The sequence below is a fragment of the Urocitellus parryii genome, chromosome 10, assembly GCF_045843805.1.
Source record: "Urocitellus parryii isolate mUroPar1 chromosome 10, mUroPar1.hap1, whole genome shotgun sequence".
Classification (NCBI taxonomy): Eukaryota; Metazoa; Chordata; class Mammalia; order Rodentia; family Sciuridae; genus Urocitellus; species Urocitellus parryii.
In genome coordinates this window covers 30,604,835-30,629,992 of record NC_135540.1, presented here as the reverse complement: position 1 = coordinate 30,629,992, position 25,158 = coordinate 30,604,835, and the positions used below count along the sequence as shown (strand labels likewise).

The following is a 25,158-nucleotide window of genomic DNA, read 5'->3' as shown; positions in this document are numbered from 1 at the left end:
AAAAGAAATTACAATTTTTTTTTTTTTAACCACAGATACAGGCTAGATTGTCAAGTCTTTAAATGATGTTTAATTATACTGTGACACAGTTATGAATTATAAGGAAAAATATGTTAACCTAAGTTTAAGTATATGCATGTTAGCCATGAGCTTTTTTGATTGAAGATATAAAAATAGAATTCAGATCTTTTAATAGCCAGGTAGTTTTCTAGATTTTAAATGAAAGTGTAAACATAGTTGTTGGTGAAGCAGAGTCATTTGTCTAGAGACTTAGCAGACACTCAATTTTAATAAATCTGTCCTGAAAAACTAATTTATTAAAAAAAATAGTCACCTAAATATAAGCTATTATTGTAAATACTTCTGAAATATGTAATTATTGGAAGAAACTTTAGAGAATGATAGTTTTTGCTTCTTTTTTTTCCTTTTTTTTTTTTTTATAACCAGAGATGTTGAACCCAGGGGTGTTTTACCACTGAGCACATCCCCAGCCCCTTTTTTTTTTTTTTTGAGAGAATTTTTTAGTATTTATTTTTTAGTTTTCGGTGGACACAACATCTTTATTTTATTTTTATATAGTGCTGAGGATGGAACCCAGCACCCTGCACATGCCAGGCGAGCGCACTAGTCCGCTTGAGCCACATCCCCAGCCCCCAAGCCCTTTTTATTTTTTATTTTAAGGTAGGGTCTCACTAAGTTGCTGAGGGCCTCACTAGATTGCTGAGGCTTGCTTTGAATTAGTGGTCCTCCTGCCTCAGCCTCCTGAGACGCTGAGATTACAGGTGTATGACACCACAGCCCACAACAGCTTGTTTTTAAAGGAAATATTTGCGACCAAAGTTCAAGAATTTAATTTGAATAGTTAACAATCATCATTTCCTTAATAATGTTGTAGTTTGTCAGTATGTGGATTATCCATCTCACTTGATAGTGCCATCTGTGTTAGGAGATATACTGGTGCTAAATTATGGGCACAAAAGAAGTAATAATAATTTCATATAAATTCTTATAGTCAACAGCAATATTCAAATATTAGCATCCAGTGTGGGGGAACATGATACCGAATAAACTGCTTATTGATCATGAAAATTTAGGCATTGAGAAGAAAGGCAGCATTAGATTACGTAATTTTAAAGTCACAAATACATCTTTTAAAATTGTTTTTATCCTTACACTGTTCAAAACAATTTTAATTATTAACCTTAATGATATTCTAAGGAATTCATGACCCTTTTCTTGAAGTGTCTCTTAAATTCAATAAATTTCTAAGATACATTTATCAACGTGAAATAATGTTAACATAGTTTGCCTAACATGAATATCAAAAGAAAAGTAGGTGTAATTACTATAATTAGTGTTGGAGATTAGAACACAAAGACATACCTTCAACCTAACCAGCTTTCCACAACAATAGAATGGTATTTGTTTTCTAATATTATATAAGAAATTATCACAACTTTGGCAGCTTAAAATTCCCTTTGTTAATGCTCCTGTCCACACTTCAGAAGAGAAGGCCTCCTGTTATTGGGCTTTTGATCAGGGTTTCAGAAGGCTAAAATCCAAAAGCTTTGTTTCTAGAGGCCTTGGAAATGACCCTGTGTCTAGGTTCTTCCAGGTGGCAGGTGTTTTAGGACTCAAGTCCCCCTTCCTTGTCATAGTCTACTCTTAGCTTCCAGAGGCTTCTCACATCCCTTGCCAGATAGCCTCCTCCATTTTCAAAGTCAGCAACAAAGAATCTCTCTCCTTTTGACTCTCCCTCACACTCTGAATTCTCTGAGTTGAATACAGTGAGTTGCCTCACTTGATGAGTGTAGGCCCACTTAAATTGTCTGCCTTTTGATTAACTCAGACTCAACTAACCTGTTCCTGGGAGGAATAGCCCATGGTTGCCCACTCCAGCCAGAGGTTTATTGAGAGATGAGGAATGTTGGGGGTCATCTTAGAGTTCCGCCTACCACTTAGGCAGTGAGATCTCTGGTGTGCATTCAGGAAGTTTAAGATATTGAGTAGGGAAAGAGGGGACTGGGAAATCTGTTAGTTAAAAGGGAATTAAGTTATGGCAAATGAAAGTCATAGAGAAGAGGAAGGGGGAGGAAACTCTTAATAGAAATGCAAAGAAGAAAAATGTAAAATGTAAAATTGATGATTTAATAGGACTTACTAACTCTGTATTGAAGTTTGAAGGGAAAGGACAAGAGGAAATGAATTAAATGAGGTTTATCCTATTTCTGTTAAGTAAATATAAATGTCTGTGGCATCGGATGTTGAGAGAGGGGTAAATAAATAATCATACTCTTATCTTTCTATAACTACAAACCAATGTTCAGTGCTGGGGAGCAGATCTCTCAGTCATCAAAATGAATGCAGAATTACTATGGTTAAATGTGTTCTCATGAAGTTATGAGTGTATAAATGTTGACCAAAAATATTGAGTGTTAGATATCTTGGCATGAATATTTTATTATGTGCTTTGCAGTTTGAAGGAATATAATCAGAGGAAATGAATATCCCCCCCTCTTGAAGTATTTGGGTTGCCATTTAGGGCTTTAAAAATTTATAAAATTACACTGCAAATTGAATGAAGGATAGTTTAAAAGTTCTGTTGTCATTATTATTATTATTATTGTAGTAGTAGTAGTAGTAGTATTTAATCTACTTAAATGGACTTTCATGGCTTGAACACCATAGTGTCTTACTTCTCAGGGTTTTTTTGAGTGAGAGAACGACTGCTCATTTGACAAATAGCATTTATGAATTTTCACTTAACTCTCAAATTGGTGGGTATAAAAACAGATTTATTTTAGAAATGCTAATTTGCCCTTCCCCTCAATTTTTCTCCCAACATTCAAATCAAAAGAAAGATGTTATTAGCAACATATTTTAGCAGATGTAAAATAATTCAAGATGTAAAGTAATCCGTACCTAATGAACTTGGAATCTGTTTTGTGCTATCCTCTGAAAATTCAGAATTCAAGTGAGTATATTTAGGCCCTAAGGTGTTCTGCAAAATTTCTTATATTTTAACATCTTTGATTAATGCTTACTATTTTCGTCATAACAACACATTAAGACCATAACTTTGATCTCATTTTTACATTTTAAGTTCCTTTAGTAATTTCAGTTCATGTGAAATTTTGAGGTTGTGTTGGATGACCCTTCTTCCAAAATTATGGGCCCCTAAGTAAGCATAAGTTTTTAAGATTATTTTGTCAGCTCTGGTTTGAAAGCATTAAGAGTAAGAAGCAGGTAAAAAGCTTTAAATGGCATGTGGTGTGGTGTGCTGATTGACATTTAATAGATCAATAAGAAGAGCAAATAACTTCGTAGTTTATTATTCAATTTCTGCCTCTTTTATCCCCACATTTCTTTTTCTTCAACTATCTCATATTTTCTCATATATGATATTCATACAAACTCTAAATTACTTATTCCCTGAGCTCTGCTGTTTACAATTAGGGTACATTAATCATTATTTGCATTTTTAATTTTTATAATTGTTGAGAGATCATTATTTATTTATATGTGGTGCTGAGAATTGAACTCAGTGTCACACACATGCCTGGTAAGTGCTCTACTGCAAGCCCCAGCCCCAGCCTCATTATTTGTATTTTTAAAAGCAAAAGTATATGAAGCTTATTTTTATTGTAATATGGTTTATGTTTGATAATTTCTTGGATATTTGAATCTTAACTTTATTGTGATTTTAGGATTCTGCAGAGCTGATGATTGACACTTTGGTAATTAGCTTTAAAAAGATGACTTTGCTATATTATTTAAATAGTAATATACATAGGATTTTATTTAATAATGTTGAAATAACTTTTTTGGATGTGGTTTGAAAAGAGTGGTGGTTGGTTTATATTTTTCACAAGTGTACTAAACACTTGTGTGGGGTAAAATGTGAATAGTGAAAAACACTTATTTTGAAACCTATAATTTTTGAAATGTCTCTTCTAAAAAATGTCCATCTCTTATGTTTTTCCTTTAGGAGTACAAAATCCCCAGCATGAGAGAATTATTACTGTGTCTACAAATGGGAGTATTCACAGCCCAAGGTTTCCTCATACTTACCCAAGAAATATGGTCTTGGTATGGAGATTAGTAGCAGAGGAAAATGTGTGGATACAACTTACATTTGATGAAAGATTTGGGCTGGAAGACCCAGAAGATGACATTTGCAAGTAAGTTAGCATACTTCATCTGGAATTCTGACAGAACTTAACAACTGTTGTCTTTCAAATTTTTTCCTTGTTGTACTTTGAAATGGCACCTTTGTTTTGATTTTCTAATGAGCTAAGAAAGTTACCACCTTATTTATGCTGTATTTCATTTAGTCTTCATTTAAAATGAGAAGACACATAAATATACATAAACAGTTATTACTTCTATTTCTAAAGTGACTTGTGTTAATTTTTGGTAAAAAAAAAGTGTATAAAAAAGAAAAGGAATAGAGAACAGAAATTCATGTAAAGGAATGCAGTTGTGCTAGAAAACATAAATTAACATTAGTGCTAATAATTTTACATTTGAGCTCCCAGACAACCAAATCAATAAGATAAATATAAGCAATTTAAAGGAAAAGCTGTATCTGTGGGTATATATTATCTAGATGTGCATACTGATCCATAGCTATATCTATTTCTATATATATCTGAATTGATAGATACATGGTATACATACAGAGGTGATTAAGAACTTTGAATGTTTCATCACAAAGAAAGAGTATAGTTCTGACAGCAGAATTTGAAGTTTAAGCTAGCTTTATTCCATAGGTGGGAATTCATCATAATTCTTATAGCAGCATCCGTGAACCAAAGTCAGCTGGAATTTTTCACCCACGCAAAAGACCACCTACTGTATGTCATACAAATATTACTCTTTAAATCCCATATGAATACACTTGTCAAGGTTGGGTGGTCTTATAGAAGATTTTTCACTTCAGTGGCATTCATGTATCATGAAAATATTTTACTTGAACTTTGTCACAGGGTCCTTTATTTTCTCTTTGATTCACAACTTAAAAGAGAATTATTATTTTATCATATACTATAGATAAATATTTCAATATGCATGAAATAAACTTTGTACTTGCTGTCATCACAATTTTTATCTTTAGCCTTTACATACTGTTTTTCATATTTCTTTGTTCAGTGACTGTACATTTCATATTATATTTTTTTTTCCTTATATCAGTGATTTTAAATCTCCAGAATTAGGTGCTTTGCTAACTGTCTTCAGAAAATTGTGTTAACATTCTTTCATTCTGTAGATGAGGAAACAGAGACCAGGGAGGTGGGATAGCTGTACTAGATCTCATTTATATATTGTAACTAAGCAAATGCTAAAACTAATTTTTCCTTACACCTCTGAAGGGGATTTTTCTACCATGCACACCTCTCATTTACTTCTCATAAACAAGATCTCATAGTCTTGTTAAAAATTGTGCAGGATCTATGAGTTTGCCCTACTTGCAAAGTAGTAGTTTTGTCCACCAAAGTTTCGTGGATATTAAAAGAAGACAGGAGACTCCTTGGTCAGAAACAAAAGACTTTATTACAATAGTGGCAGCTTGAAGAGTAGCACTTTCTTTTGCTTTTTACCTGATTTCCATTTCCCACAAGTCAATACCAGGAGGGTCCATGTGACAACTTCTCACCTAAATGGTAGTTGTACAGAAAAGGAAGCATACTATATGTGTGTACATATGTACATATTTATGTGTATATAATATACATTACTAAATAATAAAAACTAAACTATCAGTCCTGCATGTCACAAGTAATGTGTGATACAACTTTAACCAGAATGTGACTTAACTTTAGAAAAGTGATCCTTTCAGTGCTTTTGAGGTCCCCTTTTCATGTTCCTCCCTAATTATCTTCTCTCTGTGAATATAATCATTGTCCTAAATTCTTTACTTTTTTCTTGATTTTCTCAATAATTTTCAACATGTGTGTATTTTCCTAGTACTGTCCTATGATACATAGTTTATTGTTAGCCTGTTTTAAAATATGTATCAGTGGATTAATATTATATGATTTTTTGTGACTTGATACATATTTCAAAACAAGGAAAACCTAATGGTATTGTATTTTTAATATTAGTTCACGTTGATGCTCATAGCTTAGATTACTTTTTTTCCTTGATGTCTACTCTTCCATTGGATAACTAGTTAACCTTTTCTGTCTCTTCTACTTTGAACAACAGTTAGCTTGTTTCCAGCTCTCCTGTGTACAAATGCAAGAAAATTTGTCTGCATTTAAAAATGATGAGACAGCAGTCTTAAGATACTTATGTTTTTGGGCTGGGGCTGTAGCTCAGTGGCAGAGTGCTTTCCTAGCATGTGTGAGGCACTGGGTTCGATCCTCAGCACCACATAAAAATAAACAATTAAAATAAAGGCATTCTGTCGATTTACAACTACAATTTTTTTTTTAAAAAGATACTTACATTTTTCAACTTTAGTAGGTAGAGTTTAATTACTTTTAAAGTGACCAGTTTACCCATCTACTAAGACTAAAAAATTTCTGTTGTATAATATTCTTAACAACTTTTGAGATGTCTTTTTTAAAGTTCTGATAATATGAAATTGTTATCATTATGTTGAATTCGTTTTCTTGGTTACTAAAGGGGTTGAGAAATTTTCATTTATCATTGATCAGTGATAAATGAAAATTCTTGGTCCCTTTTCTCTGAAATGCCTTGTAACATCTCTTGTCTAGTTTTCATTTGTCTGTTTGACTTCCTAAATTTTGCTTTTTGTATTTAAGTCCTTGATCCACTCAATTGGTTGTTGTCTGTGGTCTATGACTTTTTTTTTTTAAATGTTCCAGTAGTATCCCATCATCATTTATTGAATACTGCTCCTTTCCCAAGGATGTGCAAATTTCTGTATGTGGTCTGATCTGTTCTGCACTCTATTCTGTTCCTTTGGTTGTTTGTGTGAAAATCTTAATTGAATGACATGGCCTTACTTACTTTTTTTAACTTTATAAATGCTTTTGTTAGGGGAAGACTAACCTCATTTTTTCCCCCTTTGGGAATGTTTTGACTATTTTGACTTCCAATATATTCTTTAGAAATAGGTTGTAAAATCCCTTGAAAACTGTTGCAATGATTACTCCAGTAGATTTGAATGTGTAGATCATTTTGAAGAAAATTAACATCTTTGTAATAATGGTTCTGCTTATCCTTGAGAATTTTACGTTTCTCCATTTATTGGGGTCTTCTTTTATATCTATATGGTTTAAAATTTTTATTTATGAAGATGTTGTACATCCATTATTTAGATTTAATTCTAGATTATTAATACATTGTTGCTAAGCATCTTTTTTTGAAAACTGTTAATTATATACTGCTGGTGTATGAAAATGCAGTCAATTTTTGTGTTGATCTTTTTATCTGGCAGACTCATTTAGCTCTTTTATTTATTTTAACAATTGTTCTGGGAATTATTTTAGATCTATGCAAAAAATCGTTTGGCTTGTGACAAGTGAAAAAGGATTTCTTTCCCCCTTTATATTCTTTTACTCTTTCTTTTCCAATTCTTGTTAAGTGGTTGATTGTGTTATTAGGCAACTATCTTCTTGCCAATTTTAGACAGTTTGCTTTTTTAATTTTATTTATTTTTTATATGTGGTGTTGAGGATCCAACCCAGGGCCTTGCACATGCTAGGCAAGCACTGTACCGCTGAGCCACAACCCCAGCCCAACAGTTTGCCTTTTTAAAATCAGTTTAAAATTTGGAAGAACTTTGGATTTACAGAATGTTGAAAAAAGAGTACAGAAAGTTTCCATATACACTTAATCTAGGTTCCTCTGATTTTAGCATCTCATGTAACAATGGTACATTTGCATAGCTAAGAATTTAACACTTGCTCAATACTATTAACTAAATTACAGATTTTAATTGGATGCTAGCAGTTTTTCCACTTCAAGTCCCTTTCAGGATATGCACATTGCATTTAATTGTAGTGTCTCTTTACAAACTGAATCTGTACAAATCTGAACTTTGTATGTTTCTCTCTTGTGTTTTTTTACTTGATGGTTTTGAAGAGTGCTGGTCATGTATTTTTTTTTTTTTTGGTAGAATGTCTCTCAATTTAAACTTTGCAAATCTTTTCTCATGATTGCACTGAAGTTATGAATTTAGAGGGAGAATTCCAAAGGTCATTTGTCCTTGTTGTCATACCAGAAGGCACATGCTGTCAATCTCACTTATCATTGCTGATGTTAACCTGGTTACTGAGGTATGGCATTATCTCCAGGGTTTCCCCCTGGTAATGTAATATATTTCACTTGCTAGAATGTTATTTGGAGTTATGTAACTTTAGTCTCATCTGCCTTTAAGGAGATAAAGCTCTACCTCCTAAAATTCTTTAATAAAGAAGGTTTTTAGTTGCTTACCTGCCTGCCTGACTGCCATCCTTCCTTCCTTACCTCTTCTAAGATTTTAATAATATTTGTTGTATTCTTTGAAATCATAGGTAATATAGAAGCAATGTTTTATCAGTCCTGAGCTGGGGATTGAGCCCCCGGGTGTTCTATCAATGAGCTACATCCCCAACCCTTTTATTTTACTTTTAAGATAGAGTCTTCTTAAGTTATGAAGTCTGGCCCAGCATTTGTGATCCTCCTGCCTCAGCTTCCAGATTACTGAGATCACAGCTGTGCCCCCACCATACCTGGTTAGAAACAATTTTTAGACTTACACACACACACACACACACACACACACATATTCTCTCTCTCTTTCTCTCTCTCCCTCTCTCTCGACTTTCTAAGAAATGCATTTTTTATTACAGATTTTTAAATTAATTGTGTTTTGATAAAGATTTTGGCCTCTTTGTATGATTTGAAACTTAAAATTTGCTTTATTTGCTTTGGACATATCATTATTCCCAATAGGTTTAAAAATGATGCATTTTCTTCAGTTGTGGGGTAGAATTCAATATATGTCCATCACATAATTTTTGGCAATTTTGCTGCTCATTGCATATGAATCTTACCTTATTTTGTTTCTTCTTGATATATCTTGATATTATTTCTTGATATTCTTTCTTGATATATATTATCTTTCTAAGAGAGATGTATTAAATTCTCTCAATATAGGATAAGTAGATATATCAGTTTCACCTTGCAGGTGTGTTAATATGTGTCTTAAATCTTTTAAAAGTACATCAGTCAATGCATGTTGATATATATGAACTTGTTTGTTTATCTTCTTTATCAATGTTTTGTTTTTACTTCAAAGTATAATATGCCTAATATCAATGTAGCTACAGCAGGTCTCTGGTTATCATTTTTGCCTGGCTGTCTTTCCATGCTTTTGTATGTATATGCATGTTAGAATGTGTGTCTTCCTGTGTGTTGGTTGTCTTTTCTGAAAGGTACATGAGTAGAATCAAAAAGAAAGATTCAGTAAAAATATCTTGGTATTTTCATTATAGAATTTAATCAAGCACATTGATTCTTTTTAATGGGTATTCTGTTCCATTAATTATTTTGAAAGTCTGCTTATACTAGTTTTTCTGTTTCTTCAGTTTTCTGTCTTATATTTAATTTATTTTCTCATTCTATTTTTTCTTTTCTACAAATTTAGAAATTGCACTTCAATTTCTGTTTTTTTAATTACCACCATAGAACTACACGTTTAACAAAATAATATCTAAATTTGATCAATGATTTTTTTTTTTTTACCCTCTTCCCACAATATGAAATTACTTTCCTGGGACAACTCTGTCCACCCTATGAGAACTGGCCTCAGTGTCCCCTGAAATAAGAGAGAGGTAGACAGATCCAGAATTGCACAGAACAGGATTTATTGGGGACTGACAGAAGCATGGTCCTAAGTGGCAACAAGACCAGTAGACCTCTGCAGTTTAGGTCAGAAGGAGGTGGTGTGTGGAGTGGGCAGGACAAAAGTTATTTTACTCAAGCCAGAAGGTACTTGGTTTATCTTCAGATGATAACAGACTATAGGCACATTCCTGGCACTCTTCATGTCATTGTCCTGTTATATTGCCCGTCTTTTATTGAGGTTTTTGTTGCAGTGACCAAAATACCTGAAAGGAACACTTGAGAGGAGGGAACATTTACTTTGGCCCCACAGTCTCAGAGATTCAGTCCATGGTCAGCTGACTTCGTATCTCTATGTCTAAGGTGATGGAGAAGATGATGGCAGGAGGGCATGGCCTAGGCAAGCTGCTCAGCTTATGGCAGCCAGGAAGCATGGAGAGCTCTACTCACCAAGGGCAAAATACTAAAACCTCAAGTTCAGCACACTCCCAGAGACCTATGTCCACAGCTACCTTTCACCTTCCTACCAATCCATGTGAGTGGATTAATTCACTGATCAGGTTAATGCTCTCATAACCTGATCACTTCATCTCTAAACATTCATGGCATTATCTCATACGTGAGGTTTTGGGGGGATGCCTCATGTCTAAATCATAACAGCCTTGCATAACACTCTGATGGTTTTGTTTAATTATAGTATTCGGGGACACTGTGCAGCCAAAACCTGTCAGGACTACTCAGGGGCAGTCATGGTGATCATCATCCAGAATGGCTTCCTTCAGTATGAATCCCTATGGTCTAAGGGGGAACATTTTACCTTAGAACACATTAGTTACGGCTGAATGCTAGCTACCCAGTTATTTCTACATCCTGTTGGTGGAACCGAAATACACTGTGTCATGGAGAATACCACCTTTGCAGCTGCGGTGGCATCTAAGAGAGTAAAAACAAAACCAGGTTTTGTTCATTTGATGTTTTTTTTTTTTTTTTAACACAGATCTTTTACTGTAGGTATTTGGTTGGATAAGAATTCATATATTGTAGCTTAGAATTGGCAGAAACAACAAGGCAAGGGTAGTGAGGCCTGAGTTCAGCAACGTTAGTTCTGTTGCTGCTTTCTATTGAAGGAGTTAATGGTTCTTTGGGGGTAAGTTCCTGTAGGAAACAGTAATGTCATTTTCCTGGACAAGAGTCTTCTGGATTCTACTGAAGACATGAAGTAGTCAAGTCATGTTCCTATAAGTAATTAATAGGGTGGGACTTTGATTTTAGTCCTTTATGCATGAACTGGTATTGGTTCTCTCTATGGTCATCTCTATACCAGATTTATTTGCAGATTTACTGAGGATGTTAGTTTTGTATTTTTTTAACTCCACAAGTGTTTTATATTACTGCATTATAATCCATATTTCTTTACTTTTACCTATGTGTTCATTTTCAGAGCTGGCTATTTCTTCTTAACTTTCACAAATTTTTCAGAGGTTTATTTTACTTTGTTACCTACTATATTTAAGTTTCTTGATTGAATGACTATTGGTATTCAGTACTCAGTTATTACTTATTTGTAAATAAATGTCTTTATTTCACCTTCATTCTTAGGCATTAATCAGATTGACAGTAGAATTTTATGTTCGTTTGTTTCTTGACATACCATTCCTCTATCTCACTGCTGTTGAGAAGCCTGTCATCAAATTTAGTTGCTACCATATCACTGCGGCCTCCCCTGGGGGTTATTCTTTACAGAGAGACCTGTGTGGGTGACAGGAGTAAAAGGGAAGGGGCAGGTTTACATCCCTATGCAAGTTTCTCTTGTAACCCCCTGGGCTCTATAAACTTTTCCTTGCATGCCACAGTTTAGCAGATACTCCAGAAATCGAGGCATTATTTGCCTCACTGAAATCTCGAATTCTTATGTTTGTTGGTCCTCCAAAAAATTGTCTAATTCTCATGACAGTTGAGTATTACATTTTAAAACATTCTTTTTTTCCCAATTTATCCAGCAGTTTTACTTACTGTATTACTTGTAATATAACCAAGAAAAGTTTCTGTGCTTAACTTTGTCTGCCATGTGGCTGGAATGTAGATGGTCATCAAGCAAAATAAAGTGTTTCCTGACAGGGCCTGGTACTGTTAAGTTCAAGTTTAAATTTGATGTTTAAAAAAAAAATGACAAACTCAACTCTTATCCATGACAGTGCTTTGAAACTAAAATAGAGATGCACTCCCCTGAAATGCACCTAAGAATTTAGACTGCCACATTTGAAATGTTTTTTCAAGTCTGAAAGATAAGAGAATCTAAAATACCTGAATCATTATTGTAGCTGTATCTTTAAAACAGATTCAGCTGAGATGTTTGACTAATTCCCCCATGGTCCTCTTGCCCTTCTCAAGCCATCTTTATGAAGAAAAAGAGGATGAGTTGTATATTTATACGATTGGAGAATTATTACAGAATGCAAAGTATGTCAGATACGAATTATATTTTATTACTCTTACAGCATGATCAGAATGTGCAAGCAATGTGGGGGTGGGGCACTTGGGTAGGACAAACAGGAAGAGGAGAGATAAATGTTAACTATACATATGTACAAACAGTTTTCTCTGACTAATTTGGTATAAAAAAATAAAGAAATGTATTGTTTCCCAGTGTTCATTCTCCCTCTCCCTTCCTCTCTCCCCCTCGCTCTCCCTTCCTCACTCTTAAGGAGAAATAGGTTGATCAATATAGATGAGTGTTTCAGGGGACTTCCATTTCTGTTTTACACAGTCATATCTCACATAATATTTGTTGATTGTGTTTCCTTCACAACCTTTGAAGTTTGTGACACATTATTCCTAAAAGCACACTTTTTTAGTGGAAAACTTTAAAAATACTTTTTTGAAGTAAATAATTTGTTTATTGTATATAAGATTTTCCAAAGAGAAGGGTAATGAGACAAAAGTTTATAAAGGATGAGTTCATCAGGCTGTTCATATAGTACCCCCCTCTTCATCAAAACCCTGAGTTTCTTTATGAAGAAATAAAATAACTGGTCCAATGCAGAAAAAAGACTTGTTGGCTAAATTGCATACATTTTTTATAATATGTAGAATTTAAGAGCATCAAATATTGTTTTTTTTATTTAAAATTAATAAAAACCTTTTAGACATTTTGTTATCTACCTCCTGTTTATACTATAATTAATATGGGCTTCTTATTTCCTCATTTATTTACTCTTATATTTGATAAACATTTATTGAGCGCTGTGGTAGATAATGAGGTGACGTCAGAGAATAGGAGATGGCTTGTACCCTCAAGTAGCCCATAGTCTGGGGGAAGAGACAGACATGTAAATAGGCAATTGAGATAAAATACCTCATTCTCAGTTTGTGGTAAATACAGACTGCAGTTATTACTATAATTGGTTATGTTTAGATTGCTTTGCTGTCAGTTTTCTAATTCATACCATTACTTTGTATTTTTACCAACAACAGTCTCTAAATAATTATTATTAATTTACTATGGGCAGAGTGGGTTGGATAGATGAACTCTGCCATGCCAACCTCAGAATACTCATTTTTTGTGTTTTGGTCTGGTAGATGCCGCTTTCAAGAATAGTGTAGATTTCCTGCATCTAATGTACACTGCCAGTGCAAGCTATAAACTATGTATGATAACATTTTAAGGAAATATTATTTTGAGAGAATAATAAGAATTTTCCTTAGTTGGGTGACCATTGACTGAAATAAAGATGATGTTTATTTAGTTGAAAATGATCATAGTGGCCCTTAAATGCATCACAGGAGTTTACTTCTCAAGCAAAATTGTTTCATGGGCCCCTCATAAGGACTAAGGGAAAGAAAAGGTACCACTAGTTTATATTTAGCATAAGCAATCTCTAGTTTAGCCCTAAGAGATCCAAAGCCCTCAATGAAGCCTTTTACATACGTGATTCCCAGCCTATCTGCCCACTCTTAATCTTCAGAACTGATTCTGACAATAGGTAGCTGGGTTTTGGATTATAACTCTGAATTTCAGTCTTATTATGATGAAAATAAAGAGATAAGTTAATCAGAAAGATAAGTACCTTTTTTAAAGATCTTATGTGGGAACCCTGTTGTAATACTAGAAGAGATTGTTTACCTGATGGTAAGGAAGGTGGCATGGTGACTTTCAGTGGTATGCCTGTCTTTCAAGGGGAACCAGGCTGGCTTTAAGCATAGTTACACCTCTTGAAGATTTGCCTGAGGAGGCCACCTGTGCTGAAGCATGTGCATGTTGGTTATAGTCTTAATTTGTTGTAGCTACTATAACACAATGCTATAAATAGTGTTGCTTATAAACAACAGAGGTTTATGTCTCATAGTTCTGGAGGTTGGGGAGTCCAAAACTGAGGATTGAGCACATTCAAGATATGATCATGGACATCATCTTGGTTCATTGATAATTGTCCTGCTATATCCTCACATGGTGGAAGGCAGATGGGTTTAATTTATTTTATTTTTATTTTAATCTTTTTTTACTTTTAAGAATACTGATCCAGTCCTAACCTAATCACCTCCCAAAGCCATATGTCCTAATACCATGACTTTGGGTATTAAAATTTAGCATATGAATTTTGGGGAGACACAAATGTTCAGATTATAGAGGTTACTTGGAACAAATTTTTACCATTTTAAGGAAGAAGGGGAAGATGTGCTGGAGTTCTGTAGTCAGAATACTGACTGCTACAGTGCTGTGTCATAAAAAGAAGTGATGTAAGTATTAAAGTATCCAAGATTAATTATGATCAGGAGGGTACAGGAAGGCTGTGGGTATTGGTAAGACTTTAGCAACTAACAGTTAAGAGAAACTCAGTGAAAGTTAGTTAAAATAAAAGAATAGATGAATAAAAGAAAAATGAGAACTCCAAACAGAGTTAGTTAGGCTGCACTGGAAACTATAGGGAGTAATTTGAGAATGATGAGTTTCCCCAGATCACGAGATGCCTTGGGGGTGTGGAGAGTGGAGAGTCTGCTGCAGTGGAAAGAGTCTCTTGTGAAGAACTTCCAACATTTGGATGGATATGAACTTTTTTTCTCATGCTGTTAGAAACTAAGGGTTTCGTTGCAAACTGAGGTTATATACTGATCCGTATTTTACGAAGACAATTCTGACAGAAGCATGCACAGTAGGTGAGAGGAGAGAGTGATGGCTATTGGGATAGTTGAGTATTTATTTTTTCCTCAAACAAAAACCTTTACAGGAAGATAATTTCTCAGACTTCCATTTTGCATAATTCTTTTATGATGGATCCAATAGTAGAATGTGTAGTTCCCTTACCACTACTCCCTGTTTTGTTAGCAGTCTGTGTGGTGAGGGCTGGGTTTGCCCATGCACTTGAGTGTTTAGAAAACCTACAAAGAATGCCAGTGCTTTCTTTTTTTTAATTTTAAATTTATTTATTTATTCTAATTTGTTATACATGACAATAGAATGCATTTCAATTCATAATATACATATAGAGCACAATTTTTCATGTCTCTGGTTGTTCACGAAGTCACACCATTTGTGTCTTCATACGTGTCCTTAGGGTCCATCTCATTCTACCATCTTTTCTACCCCCATGCCTCCCTCCCTACTCCTCCCTCCCCTTCGCCCTATCTAAATTCTCTCCATTTCTCCCATGCACCCCTGTCCCCATTATGAATCAGCATCCACATATCAGAGAAAACATTCGGCCTTTGGTTTTTTGGGATTGGCTTAAATCACTTAGCATAATATTCTCCAACTCTGTCCATTTGTCTGCAAATGCTTGATTTTATTCTCTTTTGATGCTGAGTAATATTCTATTGTGTATATATACCACAGTTTCTTTATCCATTAATCTACTGAAGGGCATCTAGGTTGGTTCCACAATTTAGCTATTGTGAATTGTGCTGCTATAAACATCGATGTGGCTGTGTTGCTGTAAGTATGCTGTTTTTAAGCCCTTTGGGTATAGACTGAGGACTAGGATAGCTGGGTCAATTGGTTGTTCCGTTCTAATTTTTCCAAGGAATCTCCATACTGCTTTTCATATTCGTTGCACCAATTTGCAGTCCCACTAGCAGTATATGACTGTGCCTTTTCCCCCACATCCTCGCCAACACTTAGAGTTGTTTGTATTCTTAATAGTTGCCATTCTGACTGGAGTAAGGTGAAATCGTAGAGTAATTTTGATTTTCATTTCTCTAATTGTTAGAGATGTTGAACATTTTTTTCATATATTTGTTGATTGATTGTATATTATCTTCTGAGAAGTGTCTGTTCTATTCCTGGGCCCATCTACTGATAGGGTTATACCAGTGCTTTCTATTTTAAGTGCAAATTTTCTTTTGCCTCAGGATGTAAGTATTAGAAATCCAATTTCAGCTTTAGAACTATCTATATTAAAGACAAACCAGAGAATAACATAGTTTGCTAAATGGCTAATTCTGTCATCATATAGAAAAGATGGCCTTTCTCCTAGAATTGAGCATGAAAATTTTACACGGGCTCTGAGAAGAAAAAAGACCAGCATTTCATTCTGTCTAGGAGTGCATGATGATGATGCTGGAGGTGTGCCATACCAAAGTTGTTTCCCTGATAGGTAATGGTATAAATTGAAGGATAGTGCAATTCATGCAAGGAATTACTAATTTAAGAATCTCCATTTCAAGGGATCACAAATAGTTGGCTAGTTATTCTAACCAGTTTTGAAAGTAAATGTTTGGATAATGTCACTGAGATTCAGAGGTTGACTTTGTTTGAGTTCTAAAATAATGACAAGTTTCTATTGCCTTTCCTCTGCCTCTATAGATTTGCTTCCATCCAAGTGAGCCTATTATCAGGCTGCCTTCACAAGGTGACAGAAAGAGACACAGGGACAGGAAATTTTGTTGCAAATCTTCTGGGAAGAGATTTTATTGTCTAAGTTTGGTCCAAATATCATAGTTCAACTATATACTACAAAAGGACCAGAAGTCTGTAAGTTGTTGATTAGCATGATTTGGGTTGCACTCCCATCCCAAGAGCCAAAGTGATGCACTCTGATTGGTGGAGCAATAGTTCCTGAAATTAAACTGCCCCACCCCCCATCCAAAGAAGGAAGAAGTGCTGGTAGTGCAAAAATAATGTTTTATCAGTGTTAAGTACAGATAGGAATTACAGCTTCCAAATTCGCAGTTACTGTTTTTCCTACCTGCTCTTTGGCTACAGAATAAAGTTCTCTTTCCAACGCAGATTTTGCCAGTGGCCTTTCCAGCAACTCTTTTGAGTATAGTTAGCTCAATGGCATAATTTATAGTTTTGTTATCCTTTGACCTCTGTAGCATTTACTTTTGTAACTTAAAAAAATAAAAGTCATTCCCAAGAGGACTTAAAATGAAGGGTGGGGATCTGACCGAGTCTGAGATCAAGGGACTATGCTTTTGGCTAATGAGATGTTTTGGTTTTATGTTTTGAAATGTTCAAAATCAACATTCCAAGTAGAGAAAGAATGTATCCTGTAACTCCCCAAACTCCTGTCTGGCTCACCCAGTGTTTGTCTCTCACCAATCCTTTATCTTTTTTTTTTTTTTCCTGCAAGTTATCCTTTTCTTTTCTACTCCCCAAACCTCCCTGTCTTCTTTGCCTTTCCTTTCCCACCATTCTGGTTTGATTATTGCCCAGAGATCACTTGCCTACATTTATTCAAAAAGAGTTTTTGTGGTTTGTAGGCTGCAAGGATGTAGGGAGGAGAGCAGCGCTAGTCATGGTTGTTGCCTTGCCTACCCTGGGATGATGATGCAATCTCTTATTTGGGTCAACCAATTGGCACAATGGCTTCAAAATGGGAAACTCTATGGAATATTAAATAGATCATTGGTTTACCAGAAAGGAATCAAAGTCATAGTGATAAAGCAGTAATCATTAAAAATAAAGGATTTCTAAATGTATAAATCTTAAAATATACTGTGGTAATATTTCCTTAGCCTTCCCTCTCTCAGATTCCTCTTCAATGTTTTGTGAGATTATATCTCTAATATTGAAATATTGTATCACTTTTGAAATAAAATACTTTCTTAACATTCACTTAACCCTCTGGCTCTTGGAGAGCTAGATTCTGATTGGGTTCCAGCTGCCTTCATGGAACAAGCTTCTTATATTCATTTATTTAACTATTTATTATATTTTTAGTGGTACTGGGTATGGAACCCAGGGCCTCATTCATTCTGGCAAGTGCCGTGCCACTGAGCCATATCCCCATTCTAAACCCAGTCTTTAAATAGGCTGCCTCCACTGCCTTTTATAGTAGAAGCAGATGCTGACTTAAGTTTTATTTCTAATTGATTGATTGATTTTATTTCTAATTGATTATTTCTATTTGATTTCCCTCTAAGGTTTTTGTCACAGTGAACTAATAAAAATATAACTTACACTAAGACTATTGTTTTACTATGTACTTAGCAAAGGTTAAATTAACACACTTTAAAAAGCCCTTACAAGTTAAGCCTAAAGAGATTTTATTGCATCTGATTGATGTGCAAAGGAAAAGAATGGAAGTACACATCACTTCCCAACTGCATTGGAAAGGTGGGTCATACTTAAACCTCCATTTTCAGAAAGAGGACTGATATGAATTTATCTCCTAGTGAATGTTTACTTCAGGTAAAGCAGGCTAACTGTACACCAGTAGACTGATTCTGTGGCTGATTCAGTAGACAGATTCAGATACAACTATTGTCATTCACTGAAAATTGGTGAAAAAACAAAGAAGGAGCAAGAGAGACTCCAGGATAGCTAGATAGAGTGCCCTGCGCTTGCCTCCTTCACCGGGATGAACCGAATCAACAAACAGATAAATGTATTTTAGGTGAAGTGGCTGAGGAAGAGCACTGGATCTCAGCAATGGAGATGCAGGAACCCTTTAAGACTTAGAGACATGGAACAGTAGCGAACAAAACTAACTGGCAATGTGACGCTGACTCCTTGGCCCTCTGGTACTGTGACAGGGGAAAGGGTGAATCAGAGAGATGCAGCAGATGCCAGTTCCACAGAGGAAGCCATCAGCCCAGGAGACTTATACAGTTGTCTGGAACCCAGTTCTGGGTGGGTGCTGCCTGGCATCCACATAGTAGCTTTGCTTCAGAGAAGGAACTCATATCGTGACCTCCCAAACATCAGACCCCAGGATGCTGCAGTGTGGTACCATTGTGACAACAGAACTGCTCCAGAATTCATTCTGCCCTAGGATACAGAAGCCTCTGCTGATCCCCATCCCTGGGGCCTCCATGGGCATTCCACCTCACTTTCATCAAAGGCTGTAGCTTCATAAATTCAGCCATAGTATTGGCTTGCCCCTGAGACCTAGAACCTTCCAACCCCCACTCAACATTGTCCACTACCATACTGCTTAGCACTGCAGGGACTGAAGACACTTTTTGGAGGTTCTTGTCCCTCAGGACTTGTGTTGCTACCAGCGAGAGCACATACTATGAGGGACCTGGGGAGGTACTTCCCACTGGGGCCTGCTATAACCAGTGCTCACTGATGCAGGTACTGAGGATATATCCCCCATGGACCCTACTCTGGCATTGAAACCGAGGAAGGCCCAAGGACATGTTGCTCATAGTCCACAATGCCAAAATGGCTATTGCTGTAACTAGATGGCTTGGCCACCAGTGATGTTCATCTTTGTGGTTAATAAGAAAATGCTCTATTGACCCTGGTGCCACCACTGTCATTGCTAGAGTTCCTCTCCAATAGTGAACTATTTGGATGGGTTCACTGTGCCCCATGTCCCCATTCCCATTGCTGGAATTCCCTGCAGAATACACATCCTTCCCATCAGCACATGGGACATTCTCCAGGATATTCCATGCATTATCCATCAGACCAATTCCAACAAACTTTAAGAAATGGAAATTGAATATTGTATCTTCTTTGGCCACAAAGGAATAAAATTAGAAATCAACACAAAGAACTCAAAAATTGTATGTGTACCTGGAATCTGAATAGAATACTCTTGAATTCAAATGAGTCAATAAAAGGAATCTTAAGGAAAATTTAAAAATTTTCTCAAAAGAAATAAAAATGGAAACCCAACATATAAAATCTATGGGTTACAGCACAAGCAGTCATAACTGGGATTTTTATAGTGATAAATATATCAAAAAGAACATAAAAATTTTAAATAAACCATCTAATTATGACACCTGAAGGAGCTAGAAAAGAAATAAGAAATCAAATCCAATATTAGGAGGAAAAATATTAACTATCTGGGTGGAAATAAATAAAATAGAAAAAATTTAAAATTATAAAGATTAATGATGTTGTTTAAACAAATACAAATCAAGAAACTTTTAGCCAGGCTAACAAGGAAAAAAGAGAGAAAAAAACCAATTAAATAAAATCAGAGATGAAAAAGGAGACAAAGAGAACATGGAAATCATGAAAAGACTCATAATGAGCTGCATGTTTTAACCAGTAATAAAAAGTCTCACAAGAAGGAAAAGTCCAGGACATAATGACTTCACTAAAGAAATGTATAAAACATTTAAAGAAGAAGTAATACAAATTCTTAAAAATCGGTGCTTTACTACACTTATTCTACAAGGCCAGAATTACCCTGGTACTAGCACAGTGCATCAAGAGATTGAAGAACTAAAACCATGTGATTATCTCAATGGACAGAAAAAGGCACTTGATAAAACTCAACATCTCTTCACGATAAAAACCCTCGCCAAATTAGGTATAAAATGAATATACCTTAACAAAATAAAGATTATTCATGACAAGCTCACAGCCAACATCTTCCTAAATGGAAACAAGCTGAAAATATTTCCTCTAATATCTGGAACAAGATAAGAATGTCCCCTTTTACCATGCTCACTCAACATAGTACTAGAAGTCCTAGCCAGAGCAATTAGGCAGAAAAAGAATTAACAGGCATCCAGACACAAAGGAAGAATTAACATTATCCTTTTCTGCAGGTGACATGATCTATTATAGAGAAAACCATAATGGCTTTACCAAAAACATTTTAGAACAGATTAACAAATTTGATGAATTTTTAGGATATACATTCAATATACAAACAATAGTAGCATTTTATATACCAATGATGAACTTGCTGAAAAGTGAATTTAAATAGCCACAATAAATAAATAAATAAGTAGCTGCAACAGAATTTAACTAAGCAAAAGATCTCTACAATGAAAATTATAAACTCTGGATGAAGGCAATTGAAAAGAAGACATGAAAAATAGAAAGGCATACAATATAATGAATTGAAAGAATTATGGATTGTCCATGCTAACCCCAGCAGTCTACAGAAGCACCATAATTCCTTCACAATATGAAGAATATTCTTCATAGAACTATTTTTTTAATTGTAAAATTCACATAGGACCACAGAAGACCCCACATAGCCAGAACAATCTGAGGCAAAAACAACTAAGCTAAAGGCACCACAATTACTGACTTCAAAATACACTATAAAGCTTCAGCAGTCAAAACAACATAAAAACAGATGCAAGGAACAATGGAACAAAATAGAAAACCGAGAAATTAATCTTCCTATCTACAGTCAACTGATTTTCAATAAAATCTCCAAAATCATACACTGGCGAAAGCATAGTCTCTTCAATACATAGTGGTGGCAGAACTGGATATACGTATGCAGAAGAATGAAGTGGTATTCTTGTCTCTCACCTTACACAACATCAACTCAAAAGGGAGTTAACACCTAAATGTTAAGACCCCTAGTGAAACTACTAGGGGGAAACGTTGTAAGATATAGGTATGGGCAATGAGTTTTTGGATAAGGCTCCCGAAGCACAGACAACAAAACAAAGTAGAGAAATTGAATTATATCAAGCTAAGAAGTTTCTGCGCAGGAAAGGAAATAGTAACAGAGTTAAGAAGCAGCTCACAGAATGGGAGAAAATATATGCCAACTATCTATCTCACAAGGCTTTAATATCCATGATATATGAGAAATTTAACTCAATAGCCAGAAAAAAGCCAAACATGTATTCTGGCATAAAAATGTAAAATCACTGAATAACCAGTTATTGGAAAAATATATACAAACACCAAAGTAGTATATGAAAAAAAAATGCTCAATGTCATTAATCATCAAGGAAATGCAAATGAGAATCACAGATGTTATCTCACCTTGGTTAGAAAGGCTCTTACCAAAAAATCAAAAAAATAACCAGTGCTGGCGAAGAAGAAGAAGAGGAGAACCTTTGCACTGTTGGTGGGAGTATAAATTAGTAAAGCCATTATAAGAAAACAGTACAGAGCTTCATAAAAAAACCAAACAATAGAACTGCCATATGATCTAGCAATTCAACTACTGAGTATATATCCAAGGGAGATAAAATTGGCTTATCAAAAACACATTTTCACTCCCACATATATTGTTGCACTATTCGTCATAGCCATATGGAATCAACTGAATGTCGACCACCAGAGGAATGGATTAAAAAATGTGATATGTACACCTGGTGGAATATTGTTCAGTCACAAGATGAGGGAAATCCTGTCACTGTGTCAAAATGGGTGAAACTGGAGGATATTGAATGAAATAAGCCAGGCACAGAAAGACAAGTACTGCATGGTCTCGCTCTTAAAGTTAAAACAATTGATCACAAGAAATAGAGAGTAAAGTAGAGGTCACTAGAGGCTGGGATAGAGAGGGAGGAGGGGGAGTAATGAGACAGTTGGTCATGAAATACCAAATGGAGGTGGGAAAGTAATTTTAATATTCTATAGCACAATAGGTAACCACATTCCATAACAATGTATGGAGTTATGCTTTCCAAATTATACAGAGAACTTGAATGTTACCAACACATAGAAATGATAATGTTTGAGAAGATGGAAATGCTAATTACCTTGATTAAATCATTACATGTTGTATACATGCATCAAATTCTATTATTGTACCCCATAAAAGCATAGTGTACATCAATTAAAAGTAAGTTTTAAAAAGAAGAAAAAATGTTTTCTGTTGGTATGTATAAATAGATTTCTATAAATCAAGGAGAACATTCTTTATTAGATTAAAATACTCAAAGGAAATGTTATAGAAAAGACTTCATTTAAATTTACCATTTCATTAAGTCAAATCAAAGGGGAAAACTTAGCCTAATTTAATGCAGTGCACTAAAACAAAGATATATGGTAGGCCTGACTTGCTTACAGATTCCTTGAAATTGAATGCTTGTAGTGGTAGATGTGTATATAAGCCATGTCCTGCCTTAAGATTAATTGGCAGGATCTCTGTATATTCATAGATTCAGTCAAAGATGGGAAAGAAGAAGGAAGCCACAGACTCTTGGCCTTAAGAAAAAAAAATTTCCTTTGTGAATACCATTTCAGAGCACTAAGATATTAGGTGATATGATAGTGTTTCTTTAAATTATATTAAAAATACACCTTTTGGGACTGAGGATGTAGCTCAGTGGTAGCATATATGAGGTGCTGAGTTCCATCCCTATCACTGGAAAAAATATATATTTACATATATCATCTATATACCTTCTTTAACTTTTACTGGTGGCATGTTTAGGTTACCAGTAAACACAGATTTGTATACCTGTTCCTAGTTATTGAAGTCCTGAAAGGGACCCTAAAGAGAGAGGTTGTTCCATATGCATCAGGGTAAAATTCTGAATGCATTTTTCATTACCCCCAGCATTGGGACCACTAGTTTGGAAAATGAAGAGATTTGCTCCAGGTACCATACTGATTAGAGGTTTTTGTAGGATAAATTAGCAATTTATTTACATGAGCAAGTTTAATTTCCTAGCAACAGCACCTGCTTAAAATGCCTAACATGTTTCAAATTCAGGTCAGCCACTAGCCACTGGTACTATGTCCTTGCTTAAATTACTTTGCCTATTTTATCACTATATTTTTAAGATATAATAATTTAAAGGTATTGGGTTCCAGATGAAGATTCAAGATCATGCTGACACTGAAAGATCTGTTTACTTGTATATCTACAAATAAACGGGGACACTGTTTGTGTGTGTGTGTGTGTGTGTGTGTGTTCATCCTAACAGTGTTTTTAGAAAATATTAAATTTGAAGATATTTTCAAGTTTCTTAAATTGTTGACGTATTGGGTTAAAATCCATTTATAATTTGATGTTGTTTTTAAATAGAAAATGTTTAAAGTTCTGATAAGCTCCATATTGTAATTGCAATCTCTGGAGGTGCCTAACAGCCCTATCTTGTTCTTTTATCACCCCCAAACCATAATTAAGTGAATGTTGTAATGCCTTACCTAGTCCTGTTCCTTCCTGTTTTTGAACTGGGAGAAATTCTTCAATTAAAAGAAATTTAATGTGAAAAACTCTTATAAATTAAGTTGTTCAATTGTTTGTTTTTTTTTCGTTATTTTTAAACTCTTTAACTGTATAACTCACAGCCATGAAAATTCCTAAATGCAATTAATAGAAGGCAGAATTCTTTTGGTTCAATTTGCTGCTGATATTTATGAAGTAGTGAAGGACTTATCCACTACCCACAGCCCATTTTGAAATTTCTTTGCCCAAAGCTATTTTTCCCTTACAAGTTATTCCTCCTAGCAGTTTCAGGCGCTTAGAAAATGTTTGAATAAATTTTCAAATCTCAACTATGCTTTCCTCCCTCCCTATCGAGAGACAGATCATTTTCCCATATGGCAGCTGATTTAACCCCCTACTCCTTTCTCACCAGAACCCCCCACACTAACTTCAAAAACATCATCTATTTCTTGACCTTTCTATCTGTAACTCTCCATCTCAGTCCGTCAGTTTGAATAAGCAAGCTAGTTCACGATATCAAAATATTTGTGTAAATGGAACCAGTCATAATTTATTGCTTCTAAAATTATTTCATGTGATTGTGGTAGGTACTGTTTTTGCTGAGGCATTGGGGTTAATCTCAGTGGAAATGAGGCCTGCACTCTATGTTATTATAGCATATTTTTGAGGGGGGAAAAATCTCTCTAATCACAGTTTACCTGCTATTTATCTAGATTAAGAACTTCCAAAAAAGTGACTATCATCATTTGACATCATGATGCCGATTGTGATTCTTCTCATAAGCTTAGCAAAATTCAGATACTTGTTTATATGTCTCAGGATCTGTAAGATAAGGAATTTCTCAAGAGATAAAAAGGAAGGTATACAAGTCTGTTTTTCATATAGCATACAAAGGGAGAAAGCAACAAAAGAAACGAAGGAGGGGATGTGGAAAGCCTTCCATGAAATGTGTGAGTACCTTTATTGCATCGCAGCCAGTGAGGGGATAGGTCTGGCACTGGGAACTTCCCCTGGCACTCCCACTGAGACAGACCCCCCCAATGCACTTGACCTTCCCCTCTGCTCTGCTACAAAGGTC

At 35.1% G+C, this 25,158-nt stretch overlaps 1 protein-coding gene across 1 annotated transcript in view; it reads left to right on the top strand.

Annotated features, from left to right (window-relative positions):
- The window catches only part of Pdgfc (platelet derived growth factor C), a 200,161-nt gene that overhangs the window by 108,349 nt on the left and 66,654 nt on the right, over positions 1-25,158 (top strand). The window contains exon 2 of the mRNA XM_026395953.2: positions 3,989-4,181. Within this exon, the coding sequence (XP_026251738.1) occupies positions 3,989-4,181 (193 nt within the window). The remainder of the gene's footprint in view (positions 1-3,988; positions 4,182-25,158) is intronic.